Here is a 27,034-nt window from a genome sequence, read left to right as displayed (position 1 = left end):
AAACACTGCGGCATAGAAGCTACACAACGAAGACTATGTGAAGATTTCGCTTTCATGGCGTAGAAAGAGGCGTCCTCTTTCTATGTGGTGTTCTTCTATGTACGTCACGCTGTAAACCAGAGTGACTTCGCCTGCTGTTGGACTGGTCTGGTTAGCGAGAGTTGTCCAACCGGCTGAAAGATACAGTCGAACCAGCGGAGACTTGTCTGTCATTACTAACACTTTAGCCGCTTGACTGATTAGCTCCATCTGGTTAATGTTAGTGTTGTTGCAAGGGAGGTTCAACGAAATCTAATTTGATGCGTGAATTAGCCGCCAGTCGTTAGACAGCCTCCACCTGTTATTTGCTACATCGAGGGGCCAAGTTAGCTAACGTCAACGTTACAACTGGTAGCGCACATTAGCTAATTGTGGCAGTTTATGCTGCGTATCATCGCAAGGTAAGTTGGTTTTCTTTTGTATTAACTCTGTTTTTTATTGGTATTTCAGTGAAGAAGTGCTTGGTTGTTCTCTACAGTTGTGGCAGCTCAGCGCCAATAACCGTGCGCTACTTCGCTGGGGAACTTAATGGTTACTGTCAGAACAATAAACGAGTAAACACATCCCGTTACCATTAGCGTTAGGCTAACTGAGCGAACGCTAACGAGTTCCAGTAAGAGCAAAAGCAATGTGAGTTTTTATTACTGATGCAAGTAAGACTCAATAAATGAAAATAGGTTAATTACAAGCATTCTGGTTTTGTTTTAAAATAGGTGACTGTAACACTCATGATTATTTTATTATCTGCCTCCCTCGAGCCACAAGCCCCAGATTAAGTTCGCCTGCTTCTCCTCAGGTTTGGTTTGTTGTTTGTGATCCTATTCTTCTCTTCATAATAAGGTAGATAGATTAAGGCGATAAGTTAGGATATTATTCAGATAATTCAGAAAATTGTTTTATATAGTGCGTGGCTTTGCGCTGTTGGGAGACTGGTTTTTTTTGGTTTGCTTTTTTGTTTGTTTTTCTTTGTTGAAGTATTTTGACACACCTTCCGATAACCAGCGGAAGATCAGAAATTCCTAACATATCTCAGCTATCTAGTTAACGCTAGCGGTTGAGTGATGCTGTATTCAGAGAATCCATTGACAATAACAGGTTAACTGTGCTGGATTCACTGACATGGACTAGTCACAGCTTGGCTGTGACAGTTAATGCCCTAAGTGTTTCCTTGCTCATAGCCTATAAAGGGATAAACATGAGCTGGCTGCTAGCTGCCATAATAATTGGTTCATCAGCCACACTGCGACCCAGTGGGATTGATGAATAGTGATGGAAAGCCTTTCAAGAAGTATTAGTCTAACATACCACTGCTCATACAGAATTCATACCAGATAAAAACAAAAACCAAGACCCTCACCAGTGTGACAGTAACCACAGATGTACATGGTATATACATGATATATACCTTGAAAATATACATATACATCGTATTAATACTATATAAATCACTAAAACAATTGACTGAATAGCTGCAACTTTCTTCCTTTGACAATTAAATGATGTGTCGAAACACGTCTGTCAGTCTTTTGATGGTAGTATTCAATTACTGTAGCAAAATTATCCTTACAGAGATAATGTAATTCATTGGATTTGTACAATAGTAAGACCCCATGCTGTGCTGATGATTTTAGATGACAAGATATGTTCACTTTTGTTCTGTTCAGTAAAACAGTCTTTTATCACTTAACATCAGCTTTAATTTATTGTTCCGTCTGATCTTAATGTTTACATGATCTCTCCTCTATTTTTGATGAACAAATACTGATTATGTACACATTAATCTATGTTATCAGGGAAATATATTTTATTTGAGCTCCAACATTTAACATTTTTTTTCCTCATTTGCTTTTTTTGCATTGTGTCTAACCTTAAAGTTACGTGCATGCTGTGGCTGAGTATGAAACTGCACTCTGACATCATCATCTATGAAAATCAAAACTGGGCAGTGATCAATAATTTATAGGCAAATAACAACAAGGCTAATATGTTGAATAAATATTATCAGCTCTCAGCATTATTGGAGAATTTATGCCAAGTTTAATATTCTCATGTAGAAGAATGCATATATGTTAAAATAATATATTAAAGAATAATATATGATAGCATTTCATGTTATACAATAGATGTACTTTTGATGTGTGTTGTGAAAAGCATCAGAGTCTTTACCAGGTGATCGTTTTGCAACAGCACTTGTGAATATTTGTCACAGAGTTGTTTCTGTTGTTGCTGGAGGTATGAGTAAGCATCCAAGGAGAAATATTAGTGGAAGGGGAACTTTTATAGATTGCTTCTGTCCTTCCTGCAGAGAGCACACAATAGTTTTCTACTTCAAGGGAGTGGCTGTCTTTACTTATCCAACCAGATAATCATAAATAGCATAATACATCGAAGGTTTCCGGTCATTATCTGGATTATGTGAAAGTGTGAAAGAGTTTGAATGAAACCAATTAAATTTACTGTTGGCACCTGATGTGTGTCCCTCCTTTGTTAAATTTGGTTTTATTTAACAGGGCAAGTAAGGTGGAGCATCTCACACTGGTGGTGCTTGACTACTGCAAACCTAATTCACAACTCACTATTAGTATTGGACAAAGCCTGTTTAAATATTTAACTTATGAAGATTACAGGAATAATGACTCATATGCCAATGGAAAACTGTAGTTTTAAATGGACAAGGTCATCAGCCTGCGTCCCGTTGTTATTTGTAGATGGAAGGCATGAGTGTTGTGCAGTTTCAATTTCAATTTCTCTATGCATTAAGATTTTACCTAGAAGTAAAAAGATCAGCATCTGTTTTATTAGCATATAATAAACATGCAGCTGCCCTCATGAAACTTAATGATGCACTGTAGTGTATGACTTTTTTCATTTAATTTGTCCTGGTAGATGTTTTGCTCTGATGTTGTTTGTCTAACTAAAGAAAAAAAAAAAAAAACACATTGTCCCTGACAATCGAACAAACCACAGTGTTTTGCCTGCTGAAGGTGCGGAGCAAGAGACTCACTCTAGATTGAGTTTCTTATGGACAAGCATGAGATTTTCTCCCTCACTGCCTTCATCCCTTTATGTTTATTTGTATTTTGAGAAAATGTGCCAGACTGATGGTACCATAGCAACTAGCATCAGGTGGAAAGGTGGCACAGTATTTCTGTGCCGCTGAGTCATGCTGCAATCACACGCTGCAGTTAAAAGCTATTCATTGAAAATGCATTGAAATGACAATAAAATCCAAATTAGTTTTAGTATAAGACTTTTGTCTGAAACATTGGCTGTTACACTTAAGACATGTTTGGGCCTCCCAGTATCTGCACATTAACATACAAATGCACCAACAAAGGCAAATGAGGATTTAGAAGATATTTTTAAAAATCGACTTTGCAGATGTTCTGTGAAGATGGAAATGCACTCAAGACATTTACGAGACCTTAATGATACACATGATGTGTTTTGGTGAACATAACTTTTGTTTGTTTAAAAGAAAACCCCAGAGGGCACCTTAAACAGAGACAAATGGCCAGGAAAACAAATTCAAGGCTATGTCTTGCCTCATTGTGAGCAAAATATCAGGACCAGTCATTGTCATGAAATCCTGTCATGAATACCACCTTAAAAAATATATAATGCTCAATTTTTGAGTCAAAGAGCAGTTGACTCAGCTCTACTCTTCCGATCAATTATAAGCCTCAAAAAGATAGGAGGATTTTATTTGCTGTTGCATTGTATTTTCAGGTGTTGTTTGTGTTGTTGTGTTCAGCTGCTGCAGATTAAAAACAAATACAAATGACTTAACAGTGGCAAATGTGTCAATATATGCTATATACATTTTAAACGTAACCATGTCACCCAAGAACAAATACAGTACTTGACCTGTTTTGGTATAACAGCCGAGGGTTGAACTCACTGCACCATAAGTAACATTTGTATTAAGTTATAGTGTTCTCTTAAGTTGCTTATGAGATGTGCTTAAGTCCTTTTTTACGTTGGCATTGAATCTTAAACAGCTGGAACTGTGGCGATGGGTCCAGGATGTGCAGCAGTGTCGCTGAAAGCATAGGGGGGTATGTTGTGTCCTCCTTGGGTTGAGACCGGTCCATTTGAACCCTGTGGTCTCTATCAGCTTATTGTTCAGCTCTGGCTGCGTCCCTCTCCACTGATGTCACAGCATTCCAGGGAGCGGATAAATGAGTTAGTGTTAGTGCAGATGAGCAGCATCATGAATGCTGCTGGTAATAGTGGGTCGAAGGGCACAAGTAAAGCAGTGCGACTGTGCAAACACACTCCAGCACTATCTAGAGCACCTACGCGCCTTCTCCGTGCTGTTTGTTCAGTCTGTGTGAAATATGACACCTTCAATGTGTGATAACCTTTAGTTTTCATGTTTGTTTTTTTTTGTCTCAACATCTCAAACCAATATTTTTTTGGCTCATTTCTGTTCACGCTTAAGTCAGTAGAATTTCTCTCATATTTTACACCTCGAGGGCTGCTGTATAGGATGCTGTGTATGCTTATTTTGATATGTCATCAGGCACTACTACACATACAGATTGGATGGATAGTGTTTTGTTTTATCCAAGCAATACTTTACTTCTGCCCCTCATATTTGCTGCAGAGTTTAAATGGTCATCCAAATCTGTTTCCTGACCAACAGCTTCCCCCTTTGTGACAGTGAATGTGGACCTTGGTGTTAGGAAGACTCACCAAGATGTCAGACTTCATTTGTGCTGTGTGCCAGAGCAGGAGGAAGGACTGTCTGGGCTTGCTCAGGATGTTACAAAGATACATTTCTCATATGACTCATTATCCGTCATAAACTATTCATGTTTTGTCTTGTGTTTTCCATTATTGACCTTTAGGTCACTGGTCAGGCCAGCTGGTTGTTGTTTCCTAAATGAAATGCACCAGATACTAAAAGGGAGAGGCTAATATAAAGATAATATGCGACTTATCCCAGTAGGCCACATCTGTTGAGTCTGACTTGTCAGGGTTTTTAGCTCACTGTGTTGGTCCTCTGACCCAAATACAGACTAAAGGAGAGTGAATGTTGGACTTTGAAATTTGTTATTTGGCTAGAATCATGTCTCCAATGAGATACCGATGTTACTCTCTGTCTACTAAATAGGGACAGGAATTGCTGATTGCTAATGTGACAGCCTCAGTGCAGTGACCCCTTGGTGTCCAGAATATATATTTTTGCTTTCGTTTTACTACAGTTATTGTCCTTAAATTCAGGGCAAAGTTAACTGTATGTCAGTGGAACATATATTGGCCATGAACAAGGAACAGAAAGTGCACGGTGATTTGAAACAAGCTGATTTCAGTTGTCGTGCGTGTGGTGAAAAGCAACAGCAGAACGTGACTAATGACAAGACAGAAAAGTCAGCCTCAGTGGGAAGGGACAACAAATTTCCAGTTACTTCCATCGTCTCTGCATTTCTGTCTGTGGAGAATTAGAATCAGAAAGCCTTTATTGATCCCTGCAGGGGAATTGTTTGTTACAGTTGCTCAACAAGCAGGTAGGAAAAGGGGAGTAAATAAGTATAAAAATAAATGCTAGACCCATACAGTTTGGCCAATATGGCTTGAAGGGAATTGTAATAATCAGAATACTTAGTGTTCTAACAATTTTGCCTCTTCTTTACAGGTTGACAACATGCTGCAGTGAGCGATGCTCCGAGTGTTGATATTAATAATCGCCATGTGGGGGGCGGAAGGATGCTCCAATCCAGAGAGCTGCCAGACAACCCCGTCCAATTCCACCAGGGACTACTGTTACTCGGCTCGAATTCGCAGTACAGTACTCCAGGGCTTGCCTTTCGGGGGGGTACCAACTGTCCTCGCCCTTGATTTTATGTGCTTCTTGGTGAGTCTCAGTCCTTCAGATGGAGTGCCCAGTTACTTCAGCTGATGTATATATTTTTGCACCGGTCATCAAAATATTCGAATCGTGCTAGCTCTTCAGTTTATGGGTTGTCTTCATTACTCTCAGAATTGAGGTGAAATACTTCCAGGAATGTGTTTTTAAATGACAAACACCTTCAAACAGTTATGTGACTTTTGTTCAGTAGATTTCTGTAATGTAAATAGACAAGAGGCGTTAACAGCCACTGTTTATTTTGTACTTATAGGGGCTCCTGTTTGTGTTCTCCATCTTGAGAAAAGTAGCATGGGACTACGGGCGCCTCGCTTTGGTGACCGATGCTGACAGGTAATTAGAATACATTGTCTCAGACTAGAAGGTCCAGTACCAAGGCTTTTTGACTGACTGTTTATGAGTCATGAAAAACAACATTATGGCCAACACAAAGTCGGAGGAGGAAAAAAAGCATGAAAATATTTGCTAGGATGTAGACAGCACTTTCTGTAGAGTGAGTGTAGGAGGCGGCAAGTCTGGAGCCTGCTTGATACAAAGCTATTGTCAGACATTGATGTAATTTGTCTATAGTCATTAAGTGTATTGAGGTCAATGGGTAAAATGTGACTAAAGCTTAATACCAAAGAGTGGCTATGGCAGCCTTGTCTCAGGAGGTACCAGTGATTGTGTTGACCCTTTTTTTCATTTATCTACCAAAGACCCATTTTATCACTGTGGTGGCTGTTCATTCATAGTTAACACTTAAAAATCCTATGTTGTGGTTCTGAACGTGGTGTTGCGTAGTTTTTCCGTGACATCACACAGACAGTACTCCAGACAGGAAGTCAGTGTCAGCACTTTCCCTTAAAATGGCAATAAAGGACACTGACATTTTCATGCTTTGTCACCTGTTAAATCATTTGTTCATTATGAGATAGAAAGGCCAAATGGGAGCTGGAACAAGCCTGAAATTGTGGAAGATACAGATGAATAGTGACTGTTATCAGTTTAAAAGCCCCTTTAGATCCATTTCCCAGACCACTTTAAAACCACTGTCTGTATCTAAGGCCCATGGACTGTAGTTCCCCACGATTATGTGATGATAAGCTGCCAGATATATTAGGATAATTTGAAATTGATGTCTACACACTGATCAAACAAAGAGAAAAGTAACGTAAGCAGCCAAAGAGACACTTAACAACACGGACCGACACTGCTCCTTTTAAATTCCATACTGTGAGGTGAAACTAAAGGACCAATCAAAACTGGGAGAGGGGGATGTGAGACATCTCTACAGACCTATTTGACTGTGAACCCTGGAAAGTCCATGACACAGTGCTCCATCACCTACATCCCCCTGCTGTGTTTGTGTGATGTTGCAGCTACACTATTTTTGCAGCTGCATGTGAGCAGAGAATGGGGCTGCAGCATGGTGGGAGGATGAGAGGGGGGTGGCAGCATGGGACACTTTTGTAACAGACAGGAAGTGTAGTTTGTTGTCTCATGACCTTGTGTTTACTTGACACTATTGTCTGTCTTTTAAATTCTTGTAAATTCTGAGATGTTATTGTTACCTTTCTAGGAAGCATGTTAGCAATTTGATCTGTCTGTTGTTCCAGCAACATCAGCAGTGACTCAACTAAAATGAACGTAAGGGTTTTATCAAACAATCGGCCATAAATGCATTTATACGGCTGGATAATATATACCAGAATGAACAGAAACCGTCATTGGTATGCCTGTGGTGTAATATGCTCCCCCAGATTTTCTTTGAACCAGCACTCTTACTGGCCGACAGAGCCATTTCCTCTTAAATGGCTGAATGGATTTGTTTTGCTTCTGTTTTTACCAGACGAATGGATCAGCAGTACAGTCGCCTGGATGATCGGGAATAGTATGTTATTTCTCCATATTGTAGGCTCACTGCCTTTTTATTCTCTCCCTTTCCTCTCTCTGTAGTTAACCTAACTCATAACTCTTGTCCATTCTGCCCAGGCCGCTGTGGGTTTCAGTCTGTTTCTTTCACTCTTGATGGTTTAGTTTTTTTTTCTTCCTTCTCCAGGCGTTTCCCAGTGCCAGGCTCCTAATTATACTCCCTCTCCTTGTCACTCTTGTACTTCTGCTGTTGGGTGTCCCTGTCCTCTTTCACCATCCTAATCAGATCTGTGTGTGCTAATCTGTGTATTGACCTCTTTAAGAAGCCTGGACTTCTTCTATGTGAGCGCACTGCATGAGCCGCACAGACAGGATGCTTACAGGGAGAGGTAATGCTTCCCTGATCTGTGGTTGTTCGTGTACAGGCCCTAACATGGTGCACCCACAGTATATCCTGTCTGCTAGAGCTGAGACGAGCCCTTCCTACTTCTTACAGGAATGTGGGAGAGGAGGACTGACGGTGAATTAGAGCCGCAGGCTCTCTCCTCGTTCCATTAGAGATCTCTTAGAGCCCTGGGTGACGTTATTCTTCCATGTAGCATTCAGCACTGAACCAGTGTTGGAACTCCAGCAGGGCCTGTTTCCTCTTCATATTTTTTAGTTGTTTATACAGAACTGGCATGACCTCCCTGAGGAGTGCAATCAAATTTGTATACAGTAAGTACAGTAACATACCTGTGGCTCTGCTGGACAAACTCCATAAATCTGCCCTCTTGATGATCACTGGGTTCGCGTTGTTTCCTCGGTGAATACTCTTTTGTGTAGAGCTTTGCCTTCTATCTTTTTTTAGCACAACCATTCCTCTGACACTGATGGTTTACTCAACCTGGGTAAAGTAGGCTCTTTACTCTTAACGCTGCATGAAATGTGGCTGCAGAGATTGTTCCTGTGGTTGGCTGGTTTACCAACCCAAATTCCATGTGCAGCCCACACAGGGCAAACAGGGGTGAATCTCTTCAGTCCATTTCAGGCATGTGTTTGTGTGTGTGTTTGTTTTGTGTTGTCATACTGATGGTAGTCCCACTGTCCCGAGGTGCAAAGAACTAACATACCCTTGCGGTACATGCTGATGTTTGGTAGTTGTATAACATCATGCAAATGTGTGTTGTGTCTTCTGCAAACAGTGTGGCCTCTGCCATGACATCAGAGACACCTGAGCGCTATGAACGCCTCACCTCAGTTTCTAGCTCTGTGGACATTGATCAAAGAGACACAGTAAGTATGCTATTGTTCGTATGAAATAGTACATGATGTTCTTTCATGTAGGATGTGGAATGTGAGTGATGGTACAACACCCTCACAGTTCTCTGTTGTCTTCTTTCTTAGGGTTTCTGCTCCTGGCTAACTGCTATTTTCCGCATCAAGTGAGTCAGGATACTTACAGCATGTTGGAAATTGGTGTAACGCTGATTACAGTGAATATAAAAGTTTTGTCTGCTTTGAATTGCTCTGAAGTAGTTGACTTTGTTGGTGGGTTCTCTCTGTAGGGATGAAGAGATAAGGGAGAAGTGTGGTGAGGATGCAGTGCATTACTTGTCCTTTCAGCGCCACATCATTGGCCTGCTGGTGGTGGTGGGCGTGCTCTCAGTGGGCATCATCTTGCCTGTTAACTTCTCTGGAAACCTACTTGGTGAGTTGATTGGAGTTTACCACCAGAGGATCCTTGTAAATTTTGAGAATATTTTTTTTGCTGTACTACTTGCAGTGCAATACAATATAATGCAGTAATATAAATGATATTTTTTCTACAGAAAACAACGCCTATAGTTTTGGGCGAACCACTATAGCAAATTTGGATGCTGAGTGAGTAGTTCTTTATAACATCACCTTAATTTAGCACATACTCTACTTTGAAGCTGTATGTTGCACTATTAAAGTGCTCAGTTGCACTGTTATACTTTCTAAGTCTGTTACTAAATCTTTTTTTACCCTTTATTTCTCCAGTAATGCACTACTGTGGCTGCACACTATCTTTGCATTTCTCTACCTGTTACTGACGGTGTACAGCATGAGACGGCACACCTCCAAGATGCACTACAAGGAGGATGATCTGGTGAGTGGCATTCTTTCGGGAAATCCTCCTTTTGGACACATGGGTCTGAATGTTGTTGGTAATTATACCGTTGTCTTTATTTTTCCATGCAGGTAAAACGCACTTTATTTGTCAATGGAATCTCCAAATATGCAGAGGAGAATGAGATAAAGCACCACTTTGAGTAAGCACTCGTTAAGATCTTTCTCAGCTGTGTCCAGACTCCATCTCTCAGTAATATCTCTCAATGCTTAAATCTGTCTGCTTTTAAAAAGTTTACACCACACTTCCGTCATGGGTTTAAGCTGTGCACTAACTGTATTAAGCTGTATGAGAGCCATGCCTTTTTCTGTTAGCAGCTGTTTTGTCCTTGTCCTTATGGCTGGATCAGACAATGATGGGCCTATGTGTGTAATTGTCCATAATAGAAGCCAGATGAGCAGGATTATGCAAGTCATGTGTCAAGACTGAGGAGGGGGTGCTTGGCTCAACTCCTACTCAGCCAAATAGTATTAAACAAAATCTTATCTTTGCTCGTGCGCTGCAAAAAGCCCTCCACAGTTAACTACAACCCGACCCACCCCCAAAACTTCCAATGAAAAAGAAAAATGGTGCAAGCATTTTACAATTTGTGGACGTTGCATTCTTGCCTTTTTTGACTTGCCAGTAATATGATAGAGAGATGTCATCTGCTGTCAGTACATTGCTGTTGTTGTCAAGAATGTGTAAGTCATGCACTGTGTGTACATTTCTGCTTCTGTAAATACATCCACTCTTTCATTTTCTCCCTCCCTGCCCTTCATTCATAGGCTTGCGTATGAAAACTGTGCTGTACTGGAAGCTCGAATCTGTTACGATGTGGCCAGGCTGATGCATCTTAACTCTGAAAGGTAACAGTGTTTTAACTGCAAGTGTGTGTGTCTGCCATTTTGTAGCTTTTTGGGGCATATTTGGTTAATGTTTTATTGGCTCCAGGATCTGAGCATGATTCACTCAAACAGTCTTTCTTTAGTCTGACACAGCTGATGTTTTGTATGCAGGAAGAAGGCAGAGCGCAACAAGAAATTCTTCCTTGACCTGCAGGCCAAGGAGCATATCACCACCATGATCAACCCAAAGCCCTGTGGACACCTTTGCTGTTGCATCATCAAGGGCTGTGAGGAGGTCAGACTAACGTATCGTAACTTTAGCTCTAAGTAACGTACTCCTAAAACTTGTTTACTGGCTGATAAGAACAGCATTTTTGAGGGGAAGAGAAGGAAGACTGTCTGATTTTTGATTTGTGGAGAAGCATGGCTAAGCAGGAAAAACATAAGCAGTGTAAGATGCTGGTACTTGCTGGTACAGATCTAGCAGCACATCTAAACACAATTTTACATTTTGTAGTCTGCACTTTGGTTTTAGTCACGATGCTCCTTGTGCGGGCTGTTACATATATGGCTTTATTTTTGTATCACTGACATATTAGAAGTACGTCAGCCAGCTGTATATGATTAGATGTAAGACATGTGACATGGTACAGTAAGTGGTTGAATGAGGAAAGTGGATTAGTGTAAATATGATGACTGTGTGAGGCAGCCACAGTGGAGAGGTCAGATAAACAGGTTTGGGACCAAAAGATCACCGGTTTGAATCCCTGGACTGCTTTCTCCTCTATCAGTATCCACATCTAACACCAACTGCTCCTACAGATGGGTTCAAGCGCAGAGGTCAAAAAAGACATACATAGACAATAAAGAATTCTTTGTCTTCTACATAAACAGAAGACTTATAACCATCTTATTGGTGAAGTAGCCCACAACAGTAGCTGTATATATATTTTCTGAGGTTACAGTTGTTCATGTGTATTGCTTTTTTTTTTTAAGAGCCTAACTCCTTTCAGGATAGCTTGGTATTGTGTACCAAACTGATGAAATTGATACTCATATAAATGTAATAAGTAATTTCAGAAGCTGCTTAGTATTACAGATGTAAAATATAGTGAAGATAGTTATTGTTTTCCATATTTAGTAAGTATAGTGTCAAATGTCAGTTATAGTTTAATATTTACATCATTATATTTATAGCTAATCATGCAGTTAACCCTGTCTATTAGCTGATATTCACCCATACTGTAATGTGAGGTACTGGTTATTAGGATTAAAGTACAATAAATACAAACATCATAGACTCTGACTACATTTTATGTCCTTCACAGGAAGAGGCAGTGAGTTACTACACCAAGCTGGAGGGACAACTAAAAGACGACTACAGGAAGGAGAGAGAGAAGGTCAACAGGAAACCTTTAGGAATGGCCTTTATTACCTTTCAGAATGAGTCCATAACTGCCATGTAAGTACATTTACACAAGGCAAAATAAGTGAACGTGTATCTGTATGATTGTTCTTTAAATTGACATATAACATAACTCTTGACCCACGCAATGTCTGTTCTTTCTTTGCATGGATGTTTGTTCTCAGAATTTTGAAGGATTTTAATGCTTGCAAGTGTCAGGGCTGCCACTGTCGTCGGGAGCCCAAGAGCTCTCAGTTTAGCTCCAAGCTGCACACACACAACTGGACTGTCAGCTACGCCCCTGATCCACAAAATGTCTACTGGTAAGAACACAATCAAGTCACATATTCTCTACTATGTCCTTAACATCACGCTGAGATATGATCGAACTTCAGTCCACTTCAAGGAGATTTTCTCACACCAGTATCTGTAGTATCAGTTTACTGGCCAGCTGTGTCCATAACTGCGGGTCATCACCCAGTGTCAGTCTAACCGCTACATGACCTTTATCCCACAGGGAGCATCTGTCAGTGGGAGGATTCTCCTGGTGGATCCGCTGCTTGATCATCAACTGTGTCCTCTTCCTCCTCCTGTTCTTCCTCACCACCCCAGCCATCATCATCTCAACCATGGACAAGTTCAATGTCACCAAACCAGTGGAGTACCTAAATGTGAGTGTTTCCAAGTTCAGTTAAGACCGTCCTTCTCATTACCATACTGACACAGAGGAATCATTGCAAGAGATGTTGAAGTTGAAGAAAAAATAACCATTAACAGTGTTCAAGTCAGAGCCATCACAAGTCTGCATGCCGTTGCAGAGGCGCAGGAATTCACCACTCTGTTTCTTGACACAAAATTTCCATGTCTCTCTGATCTGCTCTCCAGAATCCAATCATCACCCAGTTTTTCCCCACCCTCCTTCTGTGGTCCTTCTCCGCCTTACTTCCTACCATTGTCTACTACTCTGCCTTTTTCGAAGCTCACTGGACCCGGTAGGATTCACACCTCCTGCAGTGGTTTACATAATTTGGCATATTCAGATTCATATTGTTTTCATTCCCATCTGGTTTAGGTTGTTTGAATGTGTCCTCTGTTTTTAATATGTGTAAATGTTTCATTTGGCCTTATAGCTCTGGAGAGAACAGGACCACAATGCATAAATGCTACACTTTCTTGATCTTCATGGTCCTGTTGCTGCCCTCCCTTGGACTCAGCAGGTATAGCATGTTTTTTTTGTTTTTTTTTTTAATCCCTGCGATACAAGTAAATGTGAAGTTATACTTCAGTATTTTTTTTTTGTCCGTTTAAATATTTTAGTTGGTTCTTTTCCTTTCTTTCTTTCCAGTTTGGATGTTTTCTTCCGTTGGCTTTTTGACAAAAGGTTCTTGGCAGATGCTAAAGTGAGATTTGAGTAAGTAGCCTATTTTTATGGATATCTGAATACTACTGTGTAGCACTTGCAACAATGCATTTTCATACTTCAGTACGAGCCTGTTTTTTTTTTTGTTTTCAGTCTGTGGTTATACTGACCTTTTTCTTTGCTCTTAAGGTGTGTGTTCCTTCCTGACAATGGAGCCTTCTTTGTGAACTATGTCATTGCGTCTGCGTTCATCGGAAATGCCATGGATTTGCTGCGGATCCCCGGTCTACTTATGTACATGATCCGCCTCTGCCTGGCTCGCTCTGCGGCCGAGCGGAGGACTGTTAAAAGGGTTAGTCTCTGCTCTGGTTAACAAGTTGAAATAATTTATGGGTCCATGTGAAATGTTAGTGCTAGCTGTATGTAAGTGATCTCTTACATGAACACGAATCTACGCTGAAACTAAATGGGGAAGTCATTTTCATTGTAATGTGCATGAACAAGGCAATAGAGCAACTAAAACTCAGAAAGCTGAGCCATTAATGTCATATAATCCATAATATATGAGAATCTGTTTTAACATTAGGATGGAAATGTTTTTTATTCTGTTAATCAGCTTCATTTGATGTAGATATTGAAACTGGGATGTTTAGGTTTTGAATTTAGTCGTTAATATCCTGCCATTGTGTCTCCATAGCACCAAGCCTATGAGTTCCAGTTTGGGGCAGCGTATGCCTGGATGATGTGCGTCTTCACTGTGGTTATGACCTACAGCATCACCTGCCCAATCATCGTCCCTTTTGGTGAGTGCTAACCCTTCAGTGTCTCTGCCGGGTTACTCCTGTTTCACATCATGATAGTGTGCTGATTAAATTACTGCAGGAGGAACATACAGAGGGCAGGCAGCATACAGTGGTTCTGTTCTTAATACAGAAGCTTATCAGCAGGACTAATTGGATTACTTCCACTGAATGCCTTGTCTCCCTTCCCTGTGCAGGGTTGATGTACATGCTGCTAAAACACCTAGCAGACAGGTACAACATGTACTACGCCTACCTGCCATCCAAACTGGACAAGAAGATCCATTCTGGAGCTGTCAACCAAGTGGTGGCTGCTCCTATTCTCTGTCTCTTTTGGCTTCTGTTCTTCTCAACTGTTCGCTCGGGTAAGAGGAGGACTCCATCTACAGGCCACTAATGTCCTAACACATGGCCAGATGTATTTACAGTATATCTGCCACCTTGTACAAGTACAAGCACCTTTTAAACAAGTGTCCCTCCACTTTCTTTCCCCCAGGGTTTTCAGCTGCAACATCCATGTTCACATTTATAGTTTTGATCATCACAATCATTATCTGCCTCTCTCACGTCTGCTTTGGACATTTTAAATATCTCAGTGCTCACAACTACAAGGTAAAAAAATAGTCTCTTTTTTTTTTGGCATGTTACTGATGTTGTCTTAATTCACCATGCCCATATTTTAGACCTGTTTTATATTCAGCTGCTTATGTTAAATGTGTGTTTTCTGTACCAGATTGACACCCAGGAGGTTGATGGATTGGAGAATGGACGTCCAGTGTGCACTTCTGCAGCCAACAAGGCAGCGGTCTGTATTCAGTCATTTTTATTTAACCTATATAATCTATATGTACTTCAGCTTCAAACAAAAGTGGAAAGACGCATGATATACTGCCAAAGCCTGTAGGTGCTGACCATAGGGTCTGTTTTGAACATAGTCAAAAAGAAACAGGGGGAAAAGGGTTACACTCTTATAGTTTATTTGCAGAAATGACTTAATTTATCCAAAGTTCCGACTTGCGTTTTGTTAAGGCATGAACAACAAAGTCAGTCAGATGCTGCTTAACAGATTATATATGGAAGATTTGAGAGTCCTTCACAAGACACCACCACCTCTGCACAAAGTAACAGCTGTGTAGTTTAAAATATCTGATACCTTTATGGTTCTAACAAATACAAATGATGTTTTTAATGATGATGCACAACCCAATGCACAAGAACACCAAACAGATTCTGTTTTCTCTGACTGTTGAAAAGGAGAACTTATTCTGAAATGCGAACTAGCATTCAGACTTTAACATTCTGTTTCATTTTCTCCACTACAGCAAATGTACATTGCTCAGGTACTTCAAGACCCAAATTCAGAGGAGGCTGGTTCAGGCAGTGGCGAGGACGACGGCCAGGGGTCCTCGCAGGACGAGGAAATAATCAATGTCGAAAATGGCCTGAATGAGGACTTCCAGTCTGGTGAGGACAGCCTCATCGATAATGAAGTGCGGCAGTGACGCTGCCTGGAAAAGAAAAAAAAAATCCCCCATGTTAACTTGAGGAGTGCACTGAACATGTGAATTAAACCAGGAACTGAACCAACAGTTCTCCAAAGTATCTCAACCTCCATTGAGGGACTTCACACTAACATAAGCACACTGTGTACTAAGGATTAAATGGACTGTCTCTCAAGGATTCTTGCATTTCCTTCACTGGGTCTCACCAAACCACAGCATCTGTGTTCCTGCAGAGGGAATGTACGCTGACAGTGCAAGGGGAGCAACATCTTTCTGCCCCCATGTAGCTGAGGCACGCCCTAAAACACTGCACATGGGCCCATGAAAGAAAGACACTAATGCACAAATGAAGAATCTTTTGCCTTGTCTTGTAAGGGGAGTGATATTCTGTATGTTTTTCCTTAACACTATTGCACTTCAAAGAGAGGACCTGTCCTATAAGCTCAAGTTTCACTGAGGTACTGTAGTACAGCATGCCTTCAATTTCAAAGGGTGGAGGGATTTTCCCATAATCCTTTGCTAGTATCTCTAATTGTCCGCACTAGATGCTTTCCCTTGAATAAGCAGCTTATGAGAGTGGAGAGCAAGAGAAGAGTTTTCCACACCAGCAGATAGCTTGGTCTTGTGCTGATGTGTTGGTCCCAAAACGGTTCTTCCAATTCCATAAAAGCCTTTCAGAATAACAAGATAGAAGAAAAAAAAAAAACATTGCGACTAACACTCCCGGACGCTTTGACACTGTACAGCTACAAAACTCTAGATTTGTGTAATAACCTTTTTTGACATGGTATTTATTTGTAGGCATGGAATTTTAAATGCTGTTAAGCTTGATACATCTCTAAACTGTTGAAGAAGATAATTCATATCTTGGCACACTACACTGATGATAATTTTTTTTTTGTTCAGTCCCTGAGCCTTTGTTGGTACTTCTGTTGGACTGCTGCTACTGATGCTGCCCCCAGTAGGGGACAATCCTCACACGGCTGCTGCAGGAGGACTGGAGGCCAAGAGCCTGCTGATCCTTTTGCGTATCTCAGAGGATGGAGAGAAAGGCCTTTTGGGGTTTTTCTGGGTCAGTTTCAGATAATACTCATTGTGACTAGTTCTCGTTATCTGTTGTTTTCAATGTTGTTTTTTTTTCTCATATGTTTACGTATGTATGTAGAGATTTTCAAATTAGCATTCAGATTAGGTGGCTACTGAGGGTTTTACGAATTAGATTATCCACATCTTACCACTCGGCTGTCTGTCAGGTTCTCCTCAGTGTTTTCTGTAGACACTTCATCATGTAGGTAGTACATTGTAAGTTCCAGTTGTCTCTGAGCATTGTTACAGTTTCCCATTTCCCAGTACTTAGTGCTGAGTTTTCGATTGTATAACCCAGATGGCTCAGTTTTTGGTCATAGCTCATCAGATCTTAGGCTAGGCCACACAAGAGAGTTTAGCAGTTACACCAGTGAATGAGGTCTAGTTTTACTTATCATCATACCCAACCACCCTCTGATAACTAAAATGAAAAAACGTGTTATGAAATAATTAATCTCTCCACAATTGTACATTCCATTTGCAGATCCAGTTACCAGCTTTGTCCTCTGGCAGAGCAGTAGAATTGTACTACAAACAAACACCAAGTAACAAACTGTGCATGTGAAATGAAATGCCCATGCAGGTCTGACCTTACTCAGGATTTAAGAAGCCTCTTTTTTTCTGTGCACGACGAGCTACCCCATTAAACATAAACAAGATTGTTGTTAAAGCAGGGCAAAGTGCTGCAGGCAAAGTACCACAACAGTCTGTAACTATGGATCAATTATTACTATTGGACCATAATATTAAAAAAATTCGTTATCTAGCTGCTCAGAGAACCATTGTGGGAAATGTGCGCTAATCTTACTTTCACTTATATGATTGACAGAGAAGGGCACGACCCACGTAGGTGTTACGACGAAAATGGTGAATTTAAACTGTTTTCCATAATTTGTCCATGGGTATATTAGCACCACATATGGGGTTTTTTATTATTATGTAATAACAAGAGAATTGTTTGACACCATTGAGTCTGATGCTCTTCTAGTCATGATAAGGTGATTTTATTTTTTATACCTCTTCATTTTTATACCTCTGAGATGTCTTGACATCACTGAATGTGTCATGTCAAAATAACAACTACTGTCCAGCTCTGATGGAGATACTTAAAAATCTCATCTCGTCTAACAACTTAAGTTTTTAAACACTGAATGTAGGTTAATTCCACAACTTTTGGTAAGCTGAAAGTGGCTCAAGTACTAGTGTGATCGCTGTATTTAAACAGCTTTAGAAAGATGGTTCACTAGCTAACCAGAAATTTCCAAGTTTTATACCACAGCTGGTTACTTACTGGTGCCCAGTCCCATGTTACAGCATTTCTTTTGATTACAGATCATTTGTCAGTCTGATGGTTGCAGTTATTTCCTGTAGTCTTTTGCTAATTCCAAGTCTAGGATCATCATGATGAATTATTTTATTTTAAATTATCCTCATAAGATCTGTGCAGGCAGAGGGACTCACTGGAAATAAATGCGTTGTCTTTGTCAACAACAACATCAAGTCAAACACTCTCTAATAGGATTTCTCAGCTTGTTTCTACCATGTGTAATGAATGGGCGGTAAAATGGCTGCATTTTGAAACTGCACAATGTAGAATGTGTTCTTGTGCGCTCTGCCTTTTTTAGTTTTACATTTTTCTAGATAGGAAGAGTAACAATAGCAGATCTCAGCCTTTGACTGTCTCATTTCATCATTCTTTCCAAAGGGCCATCTGTACAACAGATATATACTATATATATATCTACTCCCCTCCCCCAGCTCTTTGAACAATAAATCTGTATTTAATCAAGTTTGTCAACAGTAGCATTTTCTGTTGAACAGTGACTAAATGAAACTTTTGAAAGTAGAAACAACACGTTTTTCCCTCTCATTCAGTACACTCTGATGTTTTCCTGCTGCAGGTCTACTGTGATCATTAGCTTATGGTGGCTAATGTTAGCAATCCTTGATAGATGGTGCAGTTTAAGGGACATTATTTAGTTTGCTAACTTTATAGCTCTTCTCTGCTTGTGCTTCTCTTACACTATGTTGTATCAGTTTGATGTTTAATGTTTAGTACTTACTGTTACACTGTGATTGTGGCCACAGTCACAGCTGTTCAGTTTTTTGTTTTTTTTTTTAAAGAGGAATGGAGGTGGTTGATTGGAGGGCCAGAGGTTGGTGGGGGCGGGGGGTGCAGTTCTCACCGTCCGACACTGGGTGCTGCTTGGGAGGGAAGTGCACTGTGGTGCATAAGAGCAGGGAGACCGAGGTGCGACGTGGAAAGGCAGAATGGCACTTAATGTGTCTTGTAAGCGGACATATGAAATCCACAGACGCCATGAGAGCAGACTGTCAGATTTCAGGAGGACATAACACTAAAATGCAGCACATCGTCAAATTGAATCACCACTTGTGTTAGGAAAATAAAGAAAAGAAGAAGTCGTCGCCATGGACGAGGGGTTGGCTATTACTTTCATATCGGTTGCGATGTTTGTAGGTTGTTTTTTACTTGGATTCATCCCACTGCTGTTCAGACTTTCAGAGGTAAGTCTTACTTTTTATTTTATTATTATTTTTTAACCCCCCCCCCCTGAAGTAACAGTCCTTACATTATCCAATCACGATGCCTCAGTGACCGTAAATCACGACTTTATTTTAATCTGCAGCCTTTACCTTTATTTGTGCCCCCATACACTTGGCTGCTTTACAGTGATGCACACCCGTAGGTAAAGTTGTTTTATGGGTTCTTATGAATGAGACTGACCGCAGAATTATTAGCCCCTTGTCACGGAAAAAATCTGAGAAATCGCTTCATCTGTTTTGTTTTGCCAAGATAAACTGAGGGACAGCATAACACACATCAGCTGAAATCATGTGTCTGTTCCCAGAAAAGCCTGCAGTTTGTCTCCATCCTGGGGGCAGGACTCCTGTGTGGGACAGCACTGGCCATCACCATCCCAGAGGGAGTGGGTTTACTGGAGGAGTCATGGAGAGGTGAGCGGGGTGTTTATCAGCCACCAGCCCAAATACAAACATGAAAATGAGGACCTCGTCACATTTATTATTTATCTGGATAACATTTTCTTTGTTGTCTTGCCAACCGATCAGACATAATCTACGCCACCCTCACCCACAAAATTTACACCTGTGTTTGATTGTAACCCTTTGAAAGGAGTGATGAAACACGTAGGGATAAAAGTGGCTCATTAATTCAAATTTAATTCTTTTGTGTGGTTGTGATCAGAGACTCTTCTTGTCCTCCATCATCTCTCTGCAGCATCCTCCACCTCTGATGTGCCAGCCGGTCTGAACGGCAGTGAGAAAAACCCAACTTCCACAGAGGGAGGCCTTCCATCTCGCTTCTTCATCGGCGTGGCTTTAACCTTCGGGTTCACCTTCATGTTCGTGGTGGATCAGATTGGAAATTACATTTCCATGCATGGCAAGTTGGCAGAGCTCTTCACTACCAGCTTCACTGTGCAGAATGTCAACTCCACATGTGTCTTTTTAATATGTCACCACAATATATGCAATGTGCAATGTCTCATTTCAGACCAAAGGACTCGTTTGTCTAACAACGTCGGCATCACAGCCACTTTGGGGCTAGTTATTCATGCTGCAGGTACGTATACAGCTGAATATTTACCTCAGTTTTTAATTGGCTTATATTTGCCCAAGGTTCACAAGATGTTTTGAGAAATTCCAGGCTGCAAGCAAAGCAAATTCCCAACAAAGCACTGGAGTTGTTAAAGTCCTCATGTGACTCAGCATGTGATTCCTTCACTGTTTCAGCCTTTTATCTTTCAAATGACTTTGTGTCTCTGGGTTTGAAGCAGAGCCTGGAGGCTTTAGCTCAGTTCAGATCGAACTTGGCTTACAGCAAGGCAAAAACAGACTCATTCACCAGTTTGATGTAATGTTGTAGAGAAAAAAATGCACAAACATCCAGTGAGGAAGTAGATTGTTCAGACCATTAACAAGAATTTTGTTTGAATATAGCTGATGGATTTGCTCTGGGTGCTGCTGTGGCCACAGGTCAAGTGACAGTGCAGGTCATAGTGTTTTTTGCTGTGATTCTACACAAGGTGAGGTTCCCAGAAAGAACATTTCATTGAAATATACAGTTGTACTGATCACAAACAAGACATAATAGACCTGACCATCCTTCTTATCGCCTAGGCGCCTGCAGCTTTTGGTTTGGTCTCCTTTCTGATGCACTCCGGACTTGAAAGGAAGTACATTCAGGGACATTTACTGGCCTTTTCAGCTGCATCGCCTATTGTTGCCATCACCTCTTACTTCATATTACATGCAGTAAGAAAGCAGCCAAAAGATAATATCTCAGTATTATACCGTTTCAGTCAGTAGTTTGGTATTATTTGACTCGATGTGTTTGTGTCTGCAGTCTGGCAGTTCATCTCAGAACCAGCTTAGTGCGACAGGTGTGGGAATGCTCTTCTCAGCTGGGACTTTCCTGTATGTGGCCACAGTGCATGTTCTTCCAGAGATAAGCAGCAGCAGAACAGGCCAACCCTCCCCTGACTTCCAGCAGCAGCACACGGGAGCTGAGACCCACCAGCATCGCTACCTGGGGCTCCTGGAAAGCCTCACTCTCATACTCGGAGTCGGACTCCCGATGGTGCTGGCTCTTGGGCTGCGTGACGACTGAGAAGGGAATGTCAGGGAAGTTAAGTTTAGTGCAAAGAACACGGTGCCACCACGCCTCAAAGGAAAACTGTGAGCACCTTTCTCAAACTACCTGTACGGCACATTAATGGAGTACACTAAATCTGCCTTGGAAGAGAGTTTACCTTGGTGTGTTCTGATCTCAGTGAAACTCCCCTTTGAGTCCAACTATTGTTTGTGTATCAAAAGAGCTGTTCGTTGGTACAAAGAATCTGATAGCAAATATATTGTCCACAGTGGACTCGGCTTCCATTCCAAGAAGACAAACAGGGTAACATTTGTTGCCAAGGCTCTCTGAGGACATGGCATGATCAGTGGTGAATGGATAGATTTACAGGAACAACCAAATAATTTGATACTGTCTGACACCCAAACAATAAGAGATATAGGTCATGCATTTTTATTACTTCTCAGTTTATTTGTATAGTCAGAAGCTTGAAAACAGGTCCAGACTTTCAGTTTATTAATGTGCAATAGTACAATTTTACCAAGACAAAGGATGTGAAGTTTTTTTTTTTGTGTGGTTGCATAATTTGTTTTATAGCTTTGAAGGTGATAGTTTTTATCAGCACAAATGACAAAGCCTCTTGGATATGTGGTGGAACATCTGTAAGAATATGTAGCCAAGTCTAGCAGCTCTTTACATCTGTTAGATGATATGTGAGTCAGGCAGAAACAGGTGGCTGACAGTAGGTACTCTGCACAACTCGGGTTATGCAGTGGGCACTTCCATGTCTCACTGAATTTATACCTATGTCACTTCAGGAACTAGGGTTATTGAATTTTTTATGATTACGAAGGCAGAAGTTTTTATGAAATAAAGACATGTCTGCTTGTGTTATTGTGGCTTTGTTTGACTTCCTCGTGTCTTGCTGTTTTCTGTTTTCCCCCACAAGACACATTTTTTGATGCAGAGGTAAACTTATATTTAATAGTCAAAGTGTCACGTTGCATCTGCCTTTTATCAACCACCCTTGAGAGTTTCACATAGAAGAACCATGTGGAATCGCGTGGAAAAATATCAGTATTAAGACATTTTGCACTTTAAAGTATGATTTATTAAGATATAATAAAACATCATCCAAATACTATAAAGGTATAAGAAATTATGAAACATAAAAAAACCACCATCTACGCTGCACATGATCACACCACTGTTTAAATTAATTTCTCATGGTCCAGAACAGAAGTGATACGTATGAAATCAGCTTGTTTATGTTCTGCATTTAAGTTTCATTCTACTCAGTATCAGTTCTGTTTTATTCCTGTCATTTAATTAAAAGCTTAGCTTAATCTTCCCTGCCTAATACAAATAAAAAATAAAGCTTCTAGAGAGACATGGTAATATGATCAGACACTGACACAAATCAGAGGACCAGGGGAAAAAAAACACAATGGTGAGCTAAACATTAACCAGTAGTCTGGCCTCTTACGCCCTCAGAGCTCATCCAGAGCGCTGCAACTTGGCTCATATTCAACCTCCTGAAATTCTCCCATAACCCCTCCTCTCTTATCTGCACTCCGCTGGCTGCTAATGGCCGTTTATGTCGAATTCAAAACACTGATGTCAGACTTTGAGCGCCCCAATGGCTACACACCACAATTTAACCCTTCGCTCTCTGGTCTGCTGCATTTCACCAACACTTCTCAACCTTCCACAGGATTTGCTCCTGACTACCTTTATCTCACCAGAAAGACAGGGCCGTAATACTGTCATGTTGGCTTATTCAGTACAAACCACACTGCACAGTGTTTATTATCCTGACGGGAGGTCACCGCAAGGTCAGACATAACTGTGGTTTCATTCTAAACTTTCATACATTTAAATATCATTGTGAACTTAAAAAAAGAGGAAATATATGGCACTGTCTCATGGACTTTGGACTTAGACTGTGGATTCATAACAAATTGTACTGGGGTTTTGTGAGTCATTTAACCCCTAAAATCACTGTTGATACTCTGCTAGAAATGTTGAGCCCTGTGAAAACAGCCCTGACATGATAATGATCCATGGCATGTTGCAGGCTCCCCTGTGCAGCCCCAACACTTATTCAGAGTTCCCCCCTCTGCTGCTGGAGGGGGAGGCAGCCGTTATAACAAAAACATTCACATGGCACGTCCTGCCATTTTTAGTTTACTGATATGAGGGCAGTGTTTTTGTCTACATTGCTTTTAGAACTCTCTGAACTCACTTATTTTAGAGCAGCTCCTTCTAACAAGCAGCTCTGGAAGAGTGTTTCACTTAGTGCCTGAACTGTACTCGAGCCTGTGAGAGATGTGGAGAGTCGTTCTGAAGTCAGGATGGAGTGAATCATTTCTTTCATAGTTTCATGTGGCTCATGGAGGCAGTCAGCTGAGCCTCCCGAGCCATCTGATCAAAGGTTCGACTGTGTGTCTGCTGTCTCACTCTCTCCCTCAAGTGAAAGGAGGCCCGAGCCAGCGCCTGCGCCTCCTCCTGTATCTGCTCTCGCTGTCTCCGCAGCCTCTCCCTCCTCCATTCCTTCATGGAGATGTGGCTCTCTTTGACCATCCTCGTTGCCTCCTCCTCTCTCTGCATCCTCTCTCTGAGCCTCTGGTGGCAGAGCTGCCTGTGTTTGTTGCGTTGATGTGTCTGCTGAGCCCTGGTCCTGCGCTGGGCCGAGGCGTGGAGGGCAGCTCTCTCCATGCGACGCTGGCTCAGTTGGACCAGGATCTGCTTGTGTGTGAGCTCCTGGACGCTCTGCAGCTTGGCTCTCAGCTGTGCTCTCTGAATCTGCTCCTCCTCCCGGGCTGCCCGCTCGTGCAGCTCCCTCAGCTGTGCCTCTACAACCTGGGCACGTTTCTCACAGGAGTGCTGCAGCTTCTTCTCAGTGGTGCTCCTCTTCTGTGCCTCCTCTTCCTCCAACTGCTGCTCTACCTGCTGCTTTAGCAGTATGTGTCGTAGCAGCTCCTTGTGATTTTCCTCCTGGAGCCTCTTCCTTTCCTTCTTCTCCTGCAGCATTTTACTCCTCCTGGCCTTCTGCTCCCTCTTCACTGCTACCTGTCTCTCCTTCTCTTGCTCCCTTTTCTCCGCCTCCTGTTTCTCTCGCAGCAGCTTCTCCTGGTAGCGTTTGCGCCCCTCTGCTTCTTTCTGTGCAGCCTCTATCTTTTCTCTGCGTTGTGCCTCCACCTCCTCTTTCAGCCTCCTCCAGCGGTCTTCTTGCAGCAGTACCTCCTGCTCCAGTTGTACCGCTTTTTCTTTCTCTTGATGCTCCCTCAGCCTCCTGCGGGCCTCCAGCTCCTCATGCCAGCGTTGCATACTCTGCTTGAGTTTCTTCCTCCTCTTTTTCTCCTCCTGAGCCCACTGGGCCTCCTCCTGCTTACGGGCCTCCTCTCGCTCCTCTTCCTGCTGCTGATAGAGCTTCAGGCGTTCCTGCTCCTCCTGATGCTTCACCAGCATGAGAGCTGCTATCTTACGGTCTCTCTCTGACACTGTGACACACATCTTCTGTTTGATGTCCTCTGTGAGCCTGTCCAGTTTCATCTCAGTGGCCGGGGAGTGTCTGAGGTCTCCCAGACTGAAGCTGCAGACTGTGCTCCTGTCTGGGTCTCTGTTATCAGCAGCAGAACAGGGGGACCTGCGAACAGGTTTCCCTTTACAGCACAGATCTGCATACGGGATGGACGTCGCTTTCTGGCTCAGCACTGAGTGATCCTTCAGTTTGGTGACAGGCACCACCTCCGGGCCTGAGACTTTGTTACTGCCCGGCCACCTGTCCCCAGCCGCCTGGATAATCCTCTTCCTCTCCTCTCGGCACATTTGTAAAAGCTTCATTCTCTCCTTTTCGTATGATTCGTGCATAACTCTCACCGCCTCAAAGGGCGCGTCATTCTTTTCAGCAATCAACTCGTTTAGTGATTTGATCAGAAGTTCAACAGGTTTGATACCGAGCCGTGCGCAGGACTCCAGTGAACGTGGGCTGGTTAAAATATACCGACTCCTCTCAGCTTCGGCCGAGTCAAAGTTGTTCAGGTCCAAATGAGGCACAGGAGAGGTGGCCCTGCGTTCCCCCATGATAAAACACCCAGTTCAATCAGCTGAGTGCAAAGTTCAGGTGCTCAAAATTTCTCCCTCTCCGGTGACCATGTTCCCCCGGCTTTCCTGCACGGACAGGTCACGAAGGGATTATAGCTGCGTCTCTACCTCGGCTGTAACACACGACACACAAGAGACTCGAGACTTGAAACGTTTCCTCTAAATATTTAAAATCTTTTTTTTTTTTAAATGTTTTTAGAGAAAGCCTTAAAGAAAGGATGGTATAGTAGAATTCAGCAAACTAGTTGATTTATTTTTTGCTTATAGCCAAATATGAAATATAATTTAACGTTATAAGTTATCAATTTCACTTTGCTGCTAGAGCAACTGTACATGTAGCGTATTACAATGAGTAAAATAATAAAAACGTAGGATAAGAAACCCTAAAAAAATACAAATGTGAAAGAATTGTTATTCTTTTACGAAAATACGTTTTAACTTCCTTGAGTAAAAAAAAAGATAATAAGATGTCAAAAACAAAAACCAGTACAACAACAACAACGACAAAAAAAACTAAACAAAAACTAAACAACACTAACCATTTTAAGCTTGTGCCGTTGTAAACAAACTACAAAAACCAGTCCTGCTATGCCCGCAGCGGACAGAAGTGACAGAGGAGACGCTTCTGGTTACCATGACAACAAAACAACGAAATTAAGATAAAGCGGGCTCCTCTGGTGTCAGGCAGCCGTTAGCGCGCCACCTACCGGTACGTAACGCTGGGATGACCGTCACGTGTGGTGACGGCTCCCCTATAGGCTGACGCTGTCAACTATCACTGAAGTTAGTTCCACCTTCGTTAAAGGCTCGTTTGTAACTGAATTCTAAAGGAGGAATTTTGATTTGAAGCTTGCCATACATAAATACGTCTATTAAAATTCATGTGATGATTTTGGATCTTGTATGTGCAAAAATCAATATTACACTTTTGAGCTGAACATTTACTTTTGAATAATGATGCTGCAAATTTGATTTTAAGAATGTAAGGCAGTTTTGTATGGCAGCCAGCCAGTCAAGACCGGTTTGCTGTATTTGGCATATCTGTTCCAGACCTTTCATATATATATATATATTATCTTAAATCACTGACGAGGACACCTGACATGTATTCTCTATTAATTCTGGGAATTCTTTTCCAGAAATAAGTCAGAAGATAGAAACTCCTGAGGTTCAGAACACCTTACATCAATATCTAATATCCATATCATTTGCAAACATCAACAGTGAGTTCATATGTTTAGTGGTTAGGGGTTTGATGACATTATCACAGATTTTATCATGAAAGCATATTTAAAGTAAAACAATGTGTGGAAATGTGTTTGTAAACACATTTCCATCCAGTGGTGGGGTTCCCAGTTTGCTGACTGATACAGTAAATACTAAATGTTTATCTTATTGTCTTGCAATATGACAATATAGTCATATATAAGTCA

At 41.6% G+C, this 27,034-nt stretch overlaps 3 protein-coding genes across 4 annotated transcripts; 2 read left to right on the top strand and 1 right to left on the bottom strand.

Moving 5' to 3' along the window:
* The first annotated feature begins 140 nt into the window (after positions 1-140).
* Positions 141-18,662, top strand: tmem63ba (transmembrane protein 63Ba). Of its 2 annotated transcripts, XM_041050136.1 has the most exons (24): positions 141-440; positions 5,681-5,899; positions 6,165-6,244; positions 7,743-7,784; positions 8,950-9,040; positions 9,152-9,189; positions 9,313-9,455; positions 9,577-9,628; positions 9,770-9,878; positions 9,971-10,041; positions 10,667-10,747; positions 10,898-11,021; positions 12,055-12,188; positions 12,317-12,454; positions 12,649-12,802; positions 13,017-13,123; positions 13,262-13,348; positions 13,477-13,542; positions 13,681-13,843; positions 14,189-14,294; positions 14,489-14,656; positions 14,788-14,903; positions 15,025-15,096; positions 15,614-18,662. In XM_041050136.1, the coding sequence occupies exons 2-24, from the start codon at positions 5,705-5,707 to the stop codon at positions 15,791-15,793; spliced, it is 2,517 nt and encodes an 838-aa protein (XP_040906070.1). In that variant the 5' UTR covers positions 141-440; positions 5,681-5,704; the 3' UTR covers positions 15,794-18,662. The 2 variants fall into 2 exon arrangements, with proteins under 2 accessions (XP_040906070.1, XP_040906071.1); XM_041050137.1 differs by lacking the exon at positions 7,743-7,784.
* A 439-nt stretch (positions 18,663-19,101) lies between these two features.
* Positions 19,102-22,385, top strand: LOC121189585 (zinc transporter ZIP9). Its single transcript, XM_041049877.1, has 7 exons — positions 19,102-19,405; positions 19,750-19,855; positions 20,139-20,303; positions 20,415-20,483; positions 20,861-20,946; positions 21,041-21,175; positions 21,267-22,385. The coding sequence occupies exons 1-7, from the start codon at positions 19,310-19,312 to the stop codon at positions 21,528-21,530; spliced, it is 921 nt and encodes a 306-aa protein (XP_040905811.1). The 5' UTR covers positions 19,102-19,309; the 3' UTR covers positions 21,531-22,385.
* Positions 22,386-23,867: 1,482 nt separating this feature from the next.
* On the bottom strand, positions 23,868-25,580 carry LOC121189958 (coiled-coil domain-containing protein 177). The gene has a single exon (XM_041050447.1). It carries the CDS (start codon positions 25,578-25,580, stop codon positions 23,868-23,870), a length of 1,713 nt encoding a protein of 570 aa, XP_040906381.1.
* Between the last annotated feature and the right edge of the window lie 1,454 nt (positions 25,581-27,034).

The sequence above is a fragment of the Toxotes jaculatrix genome, chromosome 11, assembly GCF_017976425.1.
Source record: "Toxotes jaculatrix isolate fToxJac2 chromosome 11, fToxJac2.pri, whole genome shotgun sequence".
NCBI classification, from domain to species: domain Eukaryota; kingdom Metazoa; phylum Chordata; class Actinopteri; family Toxotidae; genus Toxotes; species Toxotes jaculatrix.
This window is presented reverse-complemented; position numbering and strand designations above follow the sequence as displayed.

Bases quoted from the DNA above. Each gene is read 5' to 3' on its own strand.
- tmem63ba (XM_041050136.1), top strand. From the start codon at position 5,705: ATGCTCCGAGTGTTGATATTAATAATCGCCATGTGGGGGGCGGAAGGA. The intron at 10,042-10,666 runs GTAAGCACTCGT...CTTCATTCATAG, and splicing joins GAGATAAAGCACCACTTTGA to GCTTGCGTATGAAAACTGTG. The intron at 14,295-14,488 runs GTGAGTGCTAAC...TTCCCTGTGCAG, and splicing joins CCCAATCATCGTCCCTTTTG to GGTTGATGTACATGCTGCTA.
- LOC121189585 (XM_041049877.1), top strand. From the start codon at position 19,310: ATGGACGAGGGGTTGGCTATTACTTTCATATCGGTTGCGATGTTTGTA. The intron at 19,856-20,138 runs GTGAGCGGGGTG...ATCTCTCTGCAG, and splicing joins ACTGGAGGAGTCATGGAGAG to CATCCTCCACCTCTGATGTG. The intron at 20,947-21,040 runs GTGAGGTTCCCA...CTTATCGCCTAG, and splicing joins TTGCTGTGATTCTACACAAG to GCGCCTGCAGCTTTTGGTTT.
- LOC121189958 (XM_041050447.1), bottom strand. From the start codon at position 25,580: ATGGGGGAACGCAGGGCCACCTCTCCTGTGCCTCATTTGGACCTGAAC.